The 18,690-nt window shown below is 39.5% G+C and overlaps 1 protein-coding gene across 1 annotated transcript in view; it reads right to left on the reverse strand.

Annotated features, from left to right (window-relative positions):
• The window catches only part of ANKLE1 (ankyrin repeat and LEM domain containing 1), an 86,580-nt gene extending 68,179 nt beyond the window's left edge, over positions 1-18,401 (reverse strand). Inside the window, exons 1-4 of the mRNA XM_053702931.1 lie at positions 18,154-18,401; positions 11,982-12,134; positions 9,603-9,708; positions 9,396-9,510 (exon numbers count right to left, since the gene is read on the reverse strand). Coding sequence (XP_053558906.1) covers positions 9,396-9,510; positions 9,603-9,708; positions 11,982-12,134; positions 18,154-18,206 — 427 coding nt within the window. The 5' untranslated portion in view covers positions 18,207-18,401. The remainder of the gene's footprint in view (positions 1-9,395; positions 9,511-9,602; positions 9,709-11,981; positions 12,135-18,153) is intronic.
• Positions 18,402-18,690: the final 289 nt, after the last annotated feature.

Genomic DNA, 18,690 nt, shown 5'->3' on the forward strand with positions numbered 1-18,690 from the left:
GGATTAGCGAGTGGGAACACAGAGAACCAGCCTTTATTAAAAAAGGGGGAACCCCAGTCAGGAACTTCTAAAGCTAGGCTGTGCCGCTAACATCAAAGGCCCAGTTCAGACATCAGCAACCCGCAGGGAGGGGTCACTGGCTAGGAGACCTGAGCACAGAACTGGTCTGGAAACTCACTTTATTGCTCCTTCACTGGGGCAGAGACTTACACGAAGTGCTCCCTTCAAAAGGCAATCCTGGTTGGCCACACAAGGAGAGACCCCCCTGGAATATTAGAAAATCAAAAGAGGCACTCAGAGATCATATCTAACTGCACATGTAAAAATAGACATTCTGCCTGCAATATTAAAGACGGAGAGAAGATCCCTACAATGTCATGGAAAGAAGTGTTAAACCTGTAAAAGGCTCACAAAACACAGCGATTGAAAACTACCTGATACCCTCAGACGCTGTGTGCAACAGAGCAGGGCAATGCACGTTGCTAACTCTCAGGGCACGCATAACGTGCAGGCCCAGGTTCACGACACAGAGTCGAGCATGCAGCATCATCATTTCCTCACAAAGGAGGATATAAAGCACCTCTCCTCAAAAGAAGATATAAAGGAGGCAATGAATGATTTTAAGTCCATGTTCGGGGAACTTAAAAATGATATCTCAGCTGTGGAAGAAAGAGTTACAGGCATAGAAGAAAAGCAGAAATCCATTTGTTCAGATTTACAGCATCAGTCTAGCGTATTCCAAGCTCAGGAAAGTATGGTCCATTCGATGATGGACAGAATTGAGGACCTTGAGAACAGGAGCAGGAGGAATAACATAAGATTGCGTGGTGTTGCAGAAAATGTAGATCCTCCTGCTCTGATGGGATACATACAGGACTTCATCAAATACCTCAAAAACAACGAAGCAGCACTAGAAGTTCCCATAGAGAGAGCTCATAGAGCTCTGAGGCCCAAGCCACCCAATAGGGCTCCCCCCAGAGACATTATCCTAAAATTTCTATCCTTTAAAGACAAGGAACTGGTCCTGAGACTTGCTAGAGCAAAAAATTCACTCGAATTCCGTGGAGCGGACGTGCAGGTCTACTCCGACCTGTGTCCAACAACACTGCAAAAAAGAAGGGACTTAAGGTTCATCACATCTGTCCTAAAGGAGAGACGGATCTCATACAGATGGGGATTCCCCAAGTGTTTGATAGCCAACATGAACAACACTTCTCATGTCCTAAGAACTCTGGAAGATCTGCATGCATTTAACCAGGCTCTCGGCTTGGATATCAGACCTCCACGTCAACTAGCAGCAGACCCGGAGGACCCCCAAGAGGGGGGCCCAGACGGGATCAGAAACCGCCCAGGCTGAGGAAAGCACCAAAGAGAGCAGCAGATGCTTCATATTGCAGTGATTAGCCTGTCTGACATGGATAACAGGCCAAAAATGGCCTGAACTGAGTTTATTGTGGACTGACTCCTGCAGCTGCACACAGATAAGTTTAAATTAATGTTGACAGGTTAAGTTTGTAATAGTTCAAAGTTACGATATGTTACCTGAAAAGGAAAATGTTTAAATACTGATCTCTCTTGTAGAATGAGAACAATGTTCTTTTGTGGTGGGCTATGAGATGGGTGCGGGGGCATAATTGTGGGGTAGAGGGGGATCATGCACTCCCAATGACGGGGTAAAAGAGACAGGAAATTAGAGTCCACTCACATAGCAACCCACACAGGGGAGAAAGGGGTACAAGTTAAAACCGGCAAGCACAAGATATACACCCTATATGACTGAGGCACTAGCGCATCATGTTATCTAAAGTTAACATGACGATCCTGCAGGAACCATAGATCCGTGTGCCCATTGGACATATGCGACCCCCCCAGACTATGCACGGAAATCCACACCTTATCCTCCTACACCCACAGTGACTGTCCTGCGCATGCTCCCCCTTCCAGAAGGGAAACACAGGCATACTAGTCACGTCCCATAAGGCCACATTACCGACTGTGTAGCCCGTAGATCAGAACATAAAATCCCTACCCCAGTCCCCCATCAAAACTACCCTAGCGGCAAGACATCTCATATGCAGTCTTCCCTCCGGAAACACCCACCTGCAAGCACATAGCATGGGAATCAGGTAATAGCAACATCTCTAGCCTTGCTGCATGGTTATGAATATAGAGCTGTTTAGTCTTATGTATCTTATTTATACTTAGTGCGTTCTGTTTCAAATGAAAATGTTTAAAAGTTTATGTTTAATGTGTTTACTCAGGGATAACTACCCCTGAATTTCTGGTTCTTTTTCTTCTCTTAAATTGAGCCACTGGCTTGAGAACTTATTGTATTGTATTTACTTATTGTGACTACTGCTTACAATACTAATCGCATCCCTCTCCCTATACCTTTCACTCATTGACTAACTCACCTCCCCTTCACACCCCCCCCACCCCCGCTTGCTACCCACTTCTTCTTTCTCCTTATACCGGGAAGGGGAGGTCAAGGAAAATGACGGGAAATCTGTTGCAGACGTTTTTAGTGAATACTACGAAGCTCTGTACGACATTCAGGGGAGGCGCGGGGCGGAAGGGGCTGCTCCACAGGGAGCACATACGGAGGAGGACCTCCTCAGATATACTGGAGAGGTGAAGCTTCCTGGTCTCTCAGACCAGGAGAGAGAAGCACTTGAATCTCCCATCGCAGTAGATGAAGTGCAAAAAGCAATAAAAGATCTCCAGACGGGGAAAAGCCCGGGCCCAGACGGCTTTGGCACCAGATATTACAAAATATTTGCGCACATACTGGCGCCCGCCCTGCGCACACTATGCTTGAAGCTCACATAGTGGTGATCCCCAAAGCAGGGAAACCACTTAACAGACCAGAAAGCTACAGACCGATCTCCCTGCTAAACTCTGACGTTAAGATACTTGCCAGGGTTCTGGCCAACCGCCTCAACGGATACCTCCCGGATTGGTCTCCGCGGACCAGGTCGGATTTGTGCCAGCGGGCGAAGCGAGAGACAACACGCTCAAGGTTCTGCAATTAATTACTTTTGCGCAGAACAACCAGAAGCCCCTAGCCTTAGTCACAACGGACGCTGAAAAGGCGTTTGATAGGGTTGATTGGTCATTTATGAGACACACCCTGGATAAGTTTGAGTTCGGCCCTAAGATGGTAAACACAGTAATGTCGCTCTACTCTGTGCCAAACGCCAGAGTGAGAGTCAACGGAACCTTATCTGAGTCATTCATGATAAAAAACGGGACTAGGCAGGGCTGCCCGCTCTCGCCCCTCTTGTTTGCGCTAGTTATGGAGGTCTTGGTGGAGAAAATCAGAAGCAACCCTTTAATAAAAGGAATAGTAGTCGGCGACTATGAGCATAAATTAGCAATGTACGCCGATGATGTCCTCCTGACGTTGTCGGATACATCAAATTCGCTTCGGGAAGTCCTGATAGAGTTCTCTGAATTCGGGAAAGTGTCAAACTTTTTGCTAAATCCCGCGAAATCGGAGATCCTAAACATCACAGAGGACCATGAGCGCTTTGAAGCCCTTGGGTCTACCTGCCCGATCAAAATAGCACAGATGTCCATAAAATACCTCGGGATTACGCTCATGCCCTCTATCACAGACACAGTAGAGACTAACTACAGATGAATAGCGGATGATGTAACAAGAGACCTAACTAGTTGGAGAAACAAAACAATTTTGTGGCTGGGCCGGATTGGGGTAGTCAAAATGAATATCCTACCAAGAGTTCTTTATATTATGCAGACTGTCCCGGTATGGCCCACCTCTCACCAAATTCACCACATACAAACCGCGATTGAGACCTACATATGGAATGGACAAAAACCGAGAATTCGTAAAGATACCATGTACTTCCCTCGAGACAGAGGTAGTCTAGGTGTCCCGAAACTTGCAGAGTACCTTAGGGCAATATGTCTACAGAGACTGGTTGAATGGTGCCATAACTCAACAAACAAAGCCTGGATTCAGGTGGACAGAGAGATTCTGCAGAGGGGGAACGTGGGGGCGCTTGTCTGGATAACGATCAAAAATCGCCCAACAAGCATTGCTCAATACCCTCTTACTGCAGAAGTGTTTAGGGTGTGGGACAGACTGGTCGGGGGAGCGCCCCACGTCTCCACTCCAACTTCACCGGTGACTCCAGCTCAGGAAAACCCAGACATGGGTACGGGAAAGGAGCTCAGCTCCTACAAAACCCCATACACACTGGCAGAGGCAGCATTTTTCAACCTTACTCATCAACACAGACTCAAATGCCAAAGTGACCTAGCTGAATTAAGGCCGGACATTTTTGTGTCCTGGTTCAGAGTAGCACAGCTCACACACTTTTTTAGCACGCACAAAAATAGACCAGACTTAACAAGGGACAGGACCCTATTCGAGGCACTATGCACTGCGACCCAGGCCCCCAGGCACCTAATTTCTCAGCTCTACAGACTCCTACTGACTGGAGAAACAGCAGCTCTGCCGACTTACACAGAGGCCTGGCACTCTGAATTAAACTTAGACATAGACCTCAAGGACTGGACCAAAATCTTTGACAGAGCCAAGAGGGAGTCAGTCTCCACGCGAATTCAGGAGATGCATTACAAATTCCTGAGTAGATGGTATCTGACTCCACAAAGACTTCAAAAAATCTACCCACACACGAGAGGGGGGTGCTGGAGGGGCTGCGGTGAGGGGGGAACATATCTTCACATATGGTGGACTTGTCCACTTATCCGCCCATTATGGGGGGAAGTGTTTGGCGAAATGAGCAGAATACTTAAGATCATAATTCCGCCCAAAGCGTCGTACCTAATATATTATGACCTACCTAAGATAGCAGGAGAGGAGAAGTACCTCCTGTTTTTGTTAATGTTAAATGGGGCAAAGGGGCTTATACGTTATGGAAAAAACAGCGCGCACCCAACTTGCAAGAATGGAAACTCAGGGTGGAAGAATTGATCCGCCTTGAAAGATACCACTTCCTCAGAACTGGCAAAATCGGCATACACGAAATGATGTTGCTGACGTGGGAGGGCAAGGGTTTCTAATAGACCCCGGAGTACCCAGAAAAATAATCACAGGCCCGTAATGAGTTGGCCCCACTTCGCCATTGCCACCCCTAGTGGTCCCCACCCTCCCCCCTCCCTTTTTTTTTTTTCTTTTCTTTTCTTCTTCTCTCTTCCCCAACTTACACCCCACCCCTCCCATAAATGTCTACTCTATCCCATTCTCTCATCTACCCAAGCCATATCCCGACCCCTTTCCCATCTACCCTTGGTTGCTGGTTCGGTAACCACATCAGGTTCATACGCACCTACAACTGTATGTGTAAAGTAGGTTGTAGAGCATGGTAATAATGTGTTGCAAACCTGATGAGAACTGTATAATTATCTGATAACATAGTAATGGACATAAATAATGGCTGGGGACTTCCCAGTCCACAGTCAAGAACATCAACGATACACAAGTGCAACTGGACGATAATGCATATGTGTTAAATGTATAACAAAACAGTAATATGAACTAAAAGAGACTGTCGAGCATCTCCGTTGTTGCAGATGGGGTGCTTCTAAAGGTCTTGTGACTTAAGTTGTAACTTTGTTATCTTGGATATGTTATTGTACTTGACAAAATAAAGCTTTTTCAAAAAAAAAAAATTTTAAAAAAATAAATAAAAAGGCCCCCCCAAATAATAAAATTCCCTACCCTATACTAAATTACAAATAGCCCTTAAAAGGGCCTTTTACGGGGCATTGCCCAAAATTAATCAGCTCTTTTACCTGTAAAAAAAAAAAAAATACAATACCCCCCACAATCGGAATTAAGGTAGGTAAATCCTATTGGCTGATGCAATCAGCCAATAGGATTGAGCTCACATTCTATTGGCTGATTGTAACAGCCAATAGAATGCAAGCGCAATCCTATTGGCTGATTGCATCAGACAATAGGATTTTTCCTACCTTAATTCCGATTGGCTGATAGGATTCTATCAGCCAATCGGAATTGAAGGGACGCCATCTTGGATGACGTCACTTAAAGGAACCTTCATTCTTCAGTCGCCGTCGGATGGAAGAGGATGCTCCGCGTCGGATGTCTTCAAGATGGACCCGCTCTGTTCCGGGTTGGAAGAAGATAGAATATGCCGCCTGGATGAAGACTTCTGCCGGTCTGTATGTCCTCTTCTGGCCGGATTGGATGAAGACTTCTGCCCCTCTGGAGGTCCACTTGTGCCCGGGCTGGATGAAGAAGTCTCAAGGTAGGGTGATCTTCAAGGGGGTAGAGTTAGGTTTTATTAAGGGGGGATTGGGTGGGTTTTAGAGTAGGGTTGGGTGTGTGGGTGGTGGGTTTTAATGTTGGGGGGGGTATTGTATTTTTTTTTTACAGGTAAAAGAGCTGATTACTTTGGGGCAATGCCCCGCAAAAGGCCCTTTTAAGGGCTATTTATAATTTAGTATAGGGTAGGGAATTTTATTATTTTGGGGGGATTAGATAAGGTGTAATTAGCTTAAAAAAATTGTAATTATTTTTTTATTTTCTGTAATTTAGTGTTTTTTTTTGTACTTTAGTTTATTTAATAGTAGTTAATTGTAGTTTGTTTATGTAATTAATTTAATGATAGTGTAGTGTTAGGTTTAATTGTAATTTAGGTTAGGATTAAATTTGTACTTATTTTAACTAGGTAGCTATTAAATAATTAATAACTATTTAATAACTATTGTACCTAGTTAAAATAAATACAAAGTTGCCTGTAAAATAAATATAAACCCTAAGATGGCTACAATGTAACTGTTATATTGTAGCTATCTTAGGGTTTATTTACAAGTAAGTATTTAGTTTTAAATAGGAATAATTTAGTTAATTATAGTAAATTTATTTAGATTTATATTTAGGTTAGGGGGTGTTAGGGTTATGTTTAGGGGTTAATAAATTTAATATAGTAGTGGCGACGTTGGGGGCGGCAGATTAGGGGTTAATAAATGTAGATAGGTGTCGGCGATGTTAGGGACAGCAGATTAGGTGTTAATAATATTCAACTAGTGTTTGTGAGGCGGGAGTGCAGCGGTTTAGGGGTTAATATATTTATTAAAGTGGCAGCGATATCCGGTCGGCAGATTAGGGGTTAAAATTTTTATTGAAGTGTTTGCGATGTGGGGGGGGGGGGGCTCGGTTTAGGGGTTAATAGGTAGTTTATGGGCGTTATTGTACTTTTTAGCACTTTAGTTAAGAGTTTTATGTTACGGCGTTAGCCCATAAAACTTTTAACTACTGACTTTTAAATGCAGTAGGAGTCTTGACAGGAGAGGCTGTACCGCTCACTTTTTTAAACAATCGTAATACCGGCATTAGGAAAATCCCATTAAAAAGATAGGATACGCAATTGACGTAAGGGGATTTGCGGTATGTGAAAATTGCGGGGGAAAAAGTGAGCGGTACACCTGTACGTGCCTGACTCGTAATACCAGCGGGCGTTAAAAAACAGCGTTGGGACCCCTCAACACTGCTTTTTAAGGCTAACGCAAGACTCATAATCTAGGCGATTGTTTGTATAGCCACAGTTACCTATAGAATCCAGTAGATGGCAGTAGATGCTAAGAAATGGAGTATCTGGCGCGAATATGCCTTTAAAAGTTGTTTCTTAAAAGATTGCAGAAATTGTATGATTAAGGGGGCAACTCCGAAACGTCACTTTTTTCATTTTAATCTGTTTCCAATAAAGTGAACTTTTACTATGGTGCTGTGGACCGACCATTGTTTTTTTTTGGTCATCAATGATAGAGAGAAGCCGCCTGCACCAGTCATAAAATCTAATGTAAGAAGCAGTTAATGTTATTTTGTAAATAACAGCTGGGTACAGAAACAATCACATGCAGCAGCGGTGTACTAGAAAGTTATTTGGACAAGTCTGAGAAAAAATATTTACTTTATAGAGCTTTTGTCTCTGAGAAAAATAAATATATGTTTAATACTGCAATTAAAGCTTTAATAAGACAGAACAAAAATGTAAAATTAAGTTAATTAAATAAAAAAATAATTAATGTTTGATAAGTTAAACATTATTTCTATATACAGTCTGCTTGTGCTCAAAAGATTCTGCTTCAGTCTATCATAATGAGAAAAAGAACTCAGAGGAAAAGAAACTTGCCAAAAGCAGTAGTGAGGAGAGGAGACTGGGCTAAAGTATATGTTGCTGGCTCAGGCATTTGCTGCCAATGGTGTTTAGTAGACACTGGACAGTGGACTCCGGAGCGCTTAGCTGCCCACACCCAGTGCCCATTAACAGCAATTTTACAAAAAAGTATGCTATGCCTTTCTTATTGCCTTTTTTAAAGTTTTAGGCACTCTTAGCTGAGCCTGTTAGTGTTAGACAGTTTTAGCATGCATTTAGCAGGCAGATTTCATTGCTTAATAAAATTATAATATAAGTAAAGCAGCCACCATTATATGGATATCAAAGGACGGTTCATGCTGTGATGTTAGAATATCTCACAGCATGAACCTTTGCTATCCATATAATGGTGGCTGATTTACTTATATCATCTGTGAATCTGCTAATGCTAGTAACAGCTATTATTAGATACCATAATTAAAATGTTAGAATATCTCACATCATGTGAGATATTCTAACATTTTAATTATGGTCTCTAAAAATTAGCATTAGCAGATTGCTTAATAAAATTATATAAGTAAATCAGACACCATTATATGGATAGCAAAGGTTCATGCTGTGAGATATTCTAACATTTAAATTATGTTTAATAATGTGCACACCCCCAACAAGTCAGGTTTTCATTATAGCTGAACCTGTTCACAGGTGAAATAATTAGCTGATCAGTAACACCATGGTTACTAACCTGCACTCACCCATCAGCTGATTTTTTAATCTATGCACTAGTTCAGCTATAATTAAAACCTGCCCTGTTGGAGGTACTTGCGGCCCGCAGTATATGTGTTTCTCCGGTGTATCATATCTAGTGCCTCACCAGCCTCTGACCTCACCACACGTCACTGGTAGGAGCTAGTTGGTGTCTGGTAGTTATGCACATGTGCCTCTTGTCATTGGCTTACCAGATGTGTTTAACTTGGTCCCAGTAGTGCATTGCTGATCTGATTTGAATATGCATTTAGTACACTCCCCGCACACAGATTATTTGTTATGTGTAGGTGTAAATCATTTATTTTTTTCTTTTTATACTTTATGTTCTGCAGTTCACACCAGGAATTCTGACTTCTTCATTAACCACGGAATACAAAAATGAATCTTTATGCATGATATAAGTCAGAACATATAGCTTACAGATTAAAGCAAACATAACATTTTGAATTTACACCACCAAAATAAGTAAGCTGTTGAAGTCAAGGAATATGTAGTAATGAAAACAATAGGTTTTACCATGGTTCTCTTCTGGCCCAGTACTCTCTGGCTCTCTCTCTGTATATTCTTGCAGTGCTACAACGCACCTCCGATTCCCCTCCTCTAATGCCAAATCTGTAGCAGTGTTCCCTTCCTAAATCAATGAAGATATAGAAAATTATTCTAACAATACGTTTGCAAACTTTTTTAAATTCCTGGCTTTATTTGCATTAAAAAATTACAAACCTGATCTTGTAGACTGGGGTCACCACCTTTACGAAGCAAGAAGACAAGAGCCTTGTAACAGCCCCATGAAGCAGCTACATGTACAGGGGTCAACTCCTCTATGGATCTGGAAAACAAAATCAGAAAAGTTGTTGAGATCACTTAAAGGGACAGTCTAGTCCAAAATAAACTTTCATGATTCAGATAGGGCATGAAATTTTAAACAATTTTCCAATTTACTTTTATCACCAATTTTGCTTTGTTCTCTTGGTATTCTTAGTTGAAAGCTTAACCTAGGAGGTTCATATGCTAATTTCTTAGACCTTGAAGGCCACCTCTTTTTAGAATGCATTTTAAGTTTTTCACAACTAGAGGGTGTTAGTTCATGTGTTTCATATAGATAACACTGTCCTCATGCACGTGAAGTTATCTGGGAGCAGGCACTGATTGGCTAAACTGCAAGTCTGTCAAAAGGACTGAAATAAAGGGGCAGTTTGCAGAGGCTTAGATACAAGATAATCACAGAGGTTAAAAGTATATTAATATAACTGTGTTGGTTATGCAAAACTGGGGAATGGGTAATAAAAGGGATTATCTAACTTTTAAAACCATAAAAATTCTGGTGTAGACTGTCCCTTTAATTAACCATTAAATACAGTAGAATTGCATAGTCAAATTCACAACATAAAGACAATGAAATAACACTTACTTTGGATTTTAATTGATTAGATTTTTTTCTGACAAATTTTAATGTTTCCTTTGATTTCTGTGTCCCCTGTATCATGTGACAGCCCTCAGCCTATCACAGACTCATATGTAATGCATAGTGAACGCTTGACAATAGTAAGAAACTGGTGCCTCAGGAAGTGTGAGCATATAAAGACTGCACAATTTGATAATGGAAGTAAATTGGAAAGTTTAAATGTAGAGTTCCTTTAACAAACAGTACAATCAGTCTGGAAACTGACCTTCTCATATAAACTAACAGGTTATTTAATTGGACATGAAAGTCAAAATTACTGTTATATAATTCAGACAGTGCACAATTATCAAATATTTCCTTTTTTTGGTGTTCCTTTTTGAAATGTTGCTCCTTTCCTCATGTCTTTAGCACTTCATGTCAACAGTTTTAGTAACAATGTTATACACTGTTGCAAGCACCACTGCTATATGGACATGTGCACGGTCTTAAGTCTATATAGGTATAGGGTCATGGAAAGGAGGAAAGTTTCAAAAAAAGATTCCAAGAAAAAGAACAATTTAAAATTTGATTCTATTAGATTTATTTTTCTTTGTTGTATGCTCTACTTGAAACATACAACTTAAATGTTTGTGCATTTAAGATTAATGGAAGACTAAGGGCTCGATGATTGAAAGCTCTCGGGGCTGGCGAGATTATTAATGAATGCTCGCCAGTCCTATTTCCCTGGTGGAATGATCTAAATCCATTTTTTACCCTGAAAACAGGGTGTCTCGCTAAGGGGCGTATACTGCATTTTCATATGAAATGTGCACAACAAAATTTGTATTTTAAACATTATACAAAACAAATATTTGAGCCATTCACACAAAAATAAACAGGGAAAAATTTTATTGTTAAGGTGCATCAAAAATCGTAACAAAATTCTTCACCAAAAAATGTATGTTAACAAAAAAGAAAAATTAGTATATAATTTACACAGGAATAAATAAAATTAAATATGCACAGCGTAAATCGTAATTGTAGTACACTGGATGTGCAAAAATCACAGAAATTTGAATTTATAAATACAAAAAGCGTAATAGTTTTTTTTCGTAAAATGGGCTAAACATGGGCGTTCCATGGGCGTATATGACAATGTCTCACTAATACCAGCTTAATTCTACAAAGATTTTCGCACTGCAGATATCACAGTTTTTTCTCGCCAACTAAAAGGTGGCAAGCTTTTCTCAAAACAATACGAACACTTATAACCCCAATAGAAAAATAAGTGCATACTAAAATATAGGCGAATGTAAGATGCTATAAGCAGAAAGCAGCATAATGTGAGTTATATTGGCTGCAAGATTTTAATTTTAAAGCCCTCACCCTGCTCCCTGATAACTTCGCACTAAGGAGCGAAGTTTCCCTAACCAGCGAGCTCTAATACTTTTAATAGGAGCCATCTCGCAACTCGCACGGACTGCCCCTTTTTTACGATCATTGCACCGGGGCAGCCCTGCGAGTGTCAGCGACAAAAAAGGTTTGAGCTGGCGAAGATTATATCATCTAGCTCTAAGTCCCATGGAGTAGAAAACATAAAGAGATTAGAAAAAAATATATAAAACAATGCAGTTCTTTTCTTTTTTATATGGTATACTATAGAAATTATATTTATTTTCTCTTGTGTGATACAGTGACACTGCAATAAATAAGTATACCTGACATTAGGATCCCCCCCGTACTGCAGGATCAATGTCAGACATCTGAGGGCGCACTCGCTCTCCTTTCCAGCCGCCAGGTGAGTGGCTGCAATCCCGTTGGATAAGACCAAGTTTGGATCAGCTCCATGTTTCAGAAGTGTCTCTACCTCCCTTACGAGAAAAAACAAAAACTCACAAATGTCAACAGAAAATACTTCCTATGGACATAATCTTCAGGTAACAGTATGTAGCTAATCATATACAGGACAGAGAATGGTTTAAAAAAATTAAAGAAAAATAAAATTGTCTCTCATTCAGCACATGAGGTTAGTTAATTTTTTTTCTTCTTCAATGAAAGTGGTCCGTAATGAGATATTTTGCTTCACAGTATCATTTGTTTAATTGTATTTGATATCAATGTCAGTGGTCTCCCATGATCTATTTATTGGGCACACCACCCAGCAAATTTTACTGACCACCAGGCTAAAATTGAAACCAATATTAAGTTACCATTATATTTTTTTTATTTTCACAATTTATCATTAAATCAACATGTTAAATCATGAAATTATTTTGTGCATTGGTTAGCTTAAAGTGAAAGTCAGTCCTAGGGTTTGTGAAACTCTAGGATTGAGCATTGATACAAATACAGGGGACTTTCATTAATATTTCACGCTGAAAGCTCCTCTGTTTCAAGAGTTGCCGCACTGAGCTGCTCAGGCAGCCCACGGCAGATTGCTGTTTTGCTAAGAGGTGACTCTTTTTTTTTACCTCTTAGCCAATAGCCATGCATGAAATCTGGCTGGTCTCCCTGTGGAGCCGGATTTCACTCACACTATTTGTTAAGAGGTGGAAACGTCACCTCTTTGCAAAATAGCGTTCTGCCGTGGGCTGCCTGAGCAGCTTAGTGCAGCAACACTTGAAACAAATAAAGGAGCTTTCAGCATGAAGTATTTTATACTTCATGAATGAAACTCCCCTTTATTTGTTTCAATGGTCAATCCTAGCGTTTCACAAATGCTAGGACTGAGTTTCACTTTAAGTATCATTTATAAATAAAAGAAAATGTTATTATATTGCAAAGCATTACCTGTATTACTTCATAATACCACCCGGCTGGCAAAATTTTCTGTGGCGAACACTGAATGTGATTGAAATGTTTTTAGCTTTCTTTTTTGATTATTTTAATGTATAATTGTTTTCTTACCACGGGTGCAAACTATTGTAATTATGTTAAACATATGGTTGTTGTATTCTATTATATAAAATATTTTATGGTAATCACAGTTAATAAACTAAATAAATATATGCAAAAATAATAGACAAGTTGTTGAGAACCAGCATAGATAATTTCTTAGCACTAAGAGGGGCTTGATTCCCGACAGTGTATGAGGTACCATGATAATACATCTTAGTAAATTTACCTATACTATATGGTGGTTAAAAACATATTTACATTATTTTAAGACCCACATTCTTTTGGACTCCATTATCTAGAATAGAAGAAAAACTGTATCTCAAAGTTTACCAATATACATAGAAACCCACAGTGCTGGATAATGAATAGTTTGAATGCTACAAGAATATAATTATTTCAGATAAAAGGATAACCATTGTTATTGCTGTTTTTTAAGTGAACAGTAGATGTCAGTATACTACTGCTGACTTATGCTGAAATAGAGAATTGCATTTTCCTATTATGTATTTATTTGTATAGCTCTGTCAAATTCTAAAGTGCTGGCTAAAAAAGGTAAAAAATAAAATAGATAAAAAATAAAGATAGATAAAACAGACTAATTAAAAAAAGAAAAATGCAAGATGAAGAGTTTAAACATCTACATGATGTGTTAAAGGGATAGAAAAGTCAAAATTAAACTTGCATGATTCTGATAGAGCATGCCATTTTAAGACACTTAAATTTACTTCTATTTTCAAATATGCTTTGTTCTCTTGGTATCCTTTGTTAAAAAAAGAATATGCAAATATCCTATACTAGTGGAAGTTAGTTGATTGGTGCCTGCACAAATTTCTCACTTGTGATTGGCTAACTAGATCTGTTCAGCTACATCTCAGTAGTGCAATGCTGTTCCTTCAGCAAAGGATAACAAGCTAATGAAGCAAATTTGATAATAAAAGTAAATTGGAAAGTTGTTTAAAATTGTATGTTCTATCTGAATCATAAAAGAACATTTTGGAGTCTCCTGTCCCTTTAAGATTACATTTATGTAATACATACCAGTGACTTCTAAAATTCCAAAATCTAAATTTTACTCATCAAACTAGACTCAAGAGACAACAGCTTTACTCTCGTTGTTGTTATTACATTTATCATTCAGAACCTTTGATGCTCTGTTTATTGTTGATGTACCAGTGGCGTATTTAGGTTTTGTGCTGCCCTAGGCACTCAAAATTCTGCTGCCCCCCCCCCCCAAATATTGTAGGCGTTTTTTGGCAACATTTTTTCATCAGGGGGTAATGTGAATTTTTTTATGGCATTTCCATAATAAATGTACACACACCTCTATCTATATCTGCAATATATATAAAAAAAACTCAAACACAGATTTCTTGAAACAATACTACGTGTTGAAAGACAACAAGCTAAAGGCAATGGCTAGCTGAATAAAATAAAGTTTCAGAGCTACCTCGAAACTGTAAGCTCCATTGGCAGTCTCTTATTATACCCCATAGAATGTAAGCTCTTTGGGCAAAATCTCCCATTATATAGCTGTAGAATACTTCTAAAACAACTGTTAGCTTCTTACAAATATAGCCACAAAAAAGTGCTGCCCCCTTTCAATCTGCCACCCTAGGCAAGTGCCTTGTTTGCCTTGGCCAAAATACGCCCCTGTGATGTACTATTTAGTTTAGATGACCTCACCATATAAATTTAGCACTCATAATTTTTAACATTTTAGGCAAAACCATATAAATTACTCTAAGCAATGCTTAAATCAGTTTTGTCATTGGGAAAGTACCAGGTATAGTGTATATCACTGTGAAAGGTTTAATGGAGGCATGTGACAGATATAGAGTCACAGTAAAATAACACAAGGAAAATATGCAATGATAAAATGTGCCAGGTAAAGTGTTCAATATCCAAGTATGCCAAAAAGAAACGAGCCTGAGCTGTGTATGTGATGGTTAGATGTACAAATGTGTTAACATTAATATTACTTCCCTCATATTTTTTCTAATATAGGTAGCACAACATTAAAAAGGTGTGTGTGTGTTTTGTTTAAGTTTCTTTTAAATTATTATTTGTTGCTCTAATATAGCCAACAATTTGTAGCATTTGCATTAATTAACCTCTTCACACCCTTAGGATGTTTCATGCCACCATAACAGCGCTGGGATTTAAAGTGGAAGTTACAGTCATTGTTCGTTTGCTATCTAATATATATGAAAAATAAAGTGTACTTTTATTCATCAATTCTTTTCAATCGCTTTATAACTATTGTTATTGCCTTTTTCTTTTGCCGAAGACTACCGCCGTACCTCCACCTGCCACCCAATTTTTTTTTATTGCACGCGTGACAATTTAATCCGTATCGAACGGATTGATTCCCCCATTGGCGTCTAAATTGCCAGGATAACCTCCCACTTGTTATAGTGCGCATGCGTGAATGCTGAAACTTGAAGTCACTCAACAAGCGCGTTCCCGACAGCCGCATGCCCATTTGCAAAGGGAATTCCATATCGCTCATCATCGATGTTATGGATGTATCGGAGCGGAGATAGTCACTTAGCGCATGCGCATAGCTTGGCAAATACGAGAACGCGCACGCTTACATACGCAAACGTTGGTTGTGAACGCAGAAATATTTTCTATACAGAAAGCCGGAAGAAAGCGAGGGGGAGGAGGAAGCAAATAAAAAACAGCAGTTGTAAACATATATTTTATATAAGTTCTGTTATACTTCCTACAAAATGAAGTTAGCGACTACAATGTTAGGCACTGTATTAGACTAAACTTATAATCACAACATATAAAATGTACTTTCACTTTAACGCTGTTAGGAAGTTATGGAACGTCCTACCATATACGATGTCCTGCAGCTTCCCCTTTTGACAAAATGAAAAATTGGCCTGGGGGCGCAGCATAGGCAGTCCCCCATGATCTGATCTCGGCCTTGAAATCCAGTGATTTCATTTTTACTAATAGTGTTTACATCAGAACTTTCTTTCTTTCTGATTTTAACACTATAGTACCAACATGAAGGGGTTAAAATAAATTTTTGAAAACCGTATTATAGATGATAGAAATTTCACACGTTCTGGGATATGCACACCTGCTTCTTTTATTTTTAACCTAATAATGTTTACATGCTGCAACTGGGTACTTGGAGCAAAAAACGTAAACCTGTAGGGTACTTGCTACAAAAAGGTTGAGAAACACTGTTCTATGAATAGTATAGAGATGAGTAAAGGACAGATATGTGCGATTAAAAGATGAGGTCCCAACCACTAATACCCACTGCACCTTTGATATTTATCTTTGTGGGCAACTATAGGGCTCCCAAATGTTATTGTTTGCCAGGCAAATTATCTTGGTATTAAAATCAGAACTAGCACCAAACTATAACTGTACTAAGATGGTATTTGTACCGGTTCTATCCATCTTGCAGACAGCCATTTAGATGAATATTGTTGTGAACAACACAGATTTTATTTTCTTGGTCTAATGTAAGGTATTGAAAAATATGTGCTGAGTTTCAAGTAAGATACAAATTATTTATAATTCATATAACAACAACTATCTGGGGTTGGGGACAAGCTTTAAAAAGAAAATAAAAATTGCAAAAAGAAAATTCCCTAATGTGCTATATGCAAGCAATAGAGCAATAATAAAATACTTGTATGTGTTTAACCCCTAAAAAAAACGCATAGGGCTCCCTTTAAGAAGTTGGAAATGCAACTTTTGAGTGACTACGGCTGCAGGCCTGCAGCCAATAGTTAAAGTGATGGTAAATCTGAGCGTTTAAAAAACACTAGGATTTACCATCACTACAAATAAACTGTAGTTTCAGTTATCCCTTATTTAAAAAAATAAAAAAAAGTGCTAAAAAAGGTGTCTGTTCTGTGGCACTTTGCTAAAGTTAGAGCCTACGGCTGACCACGGCATAGCGCTCTTCTTCAACGAGGTGACGTTTACACTTCTAAACCAATAGTCGTGCGTGTCATTTGACAGTGTTCTGTATCCTAGCACGGCTATTGGTTTAGTGGTGGAAACGTCACCTTATTGGTAAAGAGCGCTGTGCTGTAGGCAGCCGGAGGCTGTGACTTTAGCGAGCTGCCATGGCACAGACAGGGTAAGTTTAGCACTCGTTTTAATAAGTGATGACTGAAACTACAGTTTATTTTTAGTGATGGTAAATTCTAGCGTTTTTTAAACGCTCAGGTTTACCATCACTTTAAGAAGCATCTGTCATTAGAACACTGCTTCTTAACCTATACACCAACTCTTAGCTGGTGGTTTTCTATCCCCCTGGACTTGTCCAACTGGGGTGAGGACAGTCATGCACAAGCAGTTATATGTGTACAGCCACCAATCACAAGTTAGCCCCCATTAAAGTACTGCTGCACCTGAGCCTACCTAGGTATGCATTTCAACAAAGGATTCCAAGAGAACAAAGGCAACCTGACAATAAAAAAAAAATTCAAAGGGTTCTTAAAATGCAATGCTCTTTCTGAACCATGAAAGTTTATTTTTTACTTTAATGTATCTTTAAAAACAACAATAAAATAAAAGAATAGGTAGTCTGAAGTTCTGTTTGTATTACATAAACAGTGTGGCAACCAGTACAAAAGATGATACACTGTATATATAGATAGTTTCTATAATTATGAGAAACTACTTCTCAGTATTAATTAATACACATATTTCTTGTTCGTATATAAACTGTACCTGTGTCTATGCTTCGCAAAGTCAGTCACAAAAGCTTGGGCAAACACAGCCGCACATACATGCCCAGACTAATCCTGCTTCTGTTATATGCTTGGGGGTAACAATGGAATCGAGGTAGGATGATTACTTATTACCATTTATTACATTTTAACGTAATTTAAGAACAGCCTAAAGTGGGACATTACGCTAAGTAGGGGGAAAGATGTTCAGAATAGAAGAAATCGAGTTTATTATGAGACAAATAAGAATATAAAGGCAGAGGTAAGATATGAGCACACGTACTTTGAATCTTCATTCTCTACAGCCTCACACAACATCAGAGCCAAAGCCGCCATCCTGGAGTTAAAGGGCCATGACCGACCCCTGGACCAGTGTACAGGTAGCCTGTCCCGATTACTCGGACAGCGAATATATTAACCCATTATGAGTAAACTGCTGATTTTACCCATGAGGACAAAGGGTAATTCTAGGGGTTAACAAGAGCTGATTTCGGGTTTTTTTTGTATGAGGGTGACAGCTGCTGCACCCGGAATTGATAACAACAGGCCAGGGATTCAAACTTCCCTCCTCTCGCATACGATCATAATCAGCCTATCCCAGCAAATCTCAGGTCTTGCTCGCCTTTCACTGAGCATAGCGTCGCCTGACTGACCCGCCCTACTCCCTTGTCACCACCCCCGGTGTTATGTGGAAAGTTGAGAAGGGTCTAAGCTGCAGACTGGAGCTCTACGCTAGACAGGAAACACGTGACCTCCACCTTTTTTTTTATCCTTTTTTTTAAGTCAACTTTAATGTAACAAACAACCTATAGACAATCAT

The sequence above is a fragment of the Bombina bombina genome, chromosome 2 (assembly GCF_027579735.1).
Source record: "Bombina bombina isolate aBomBom1 chromosome 2, aBomBom1.pri, whole genome shotgun sequence".
Classification (NCBI taxonomy): domain Eukaryota; kingdom Metazoa; phylum Chordata; class Amphibia; order Anura; family Bombinatoridae; genus Bombina; species Bombina bombina.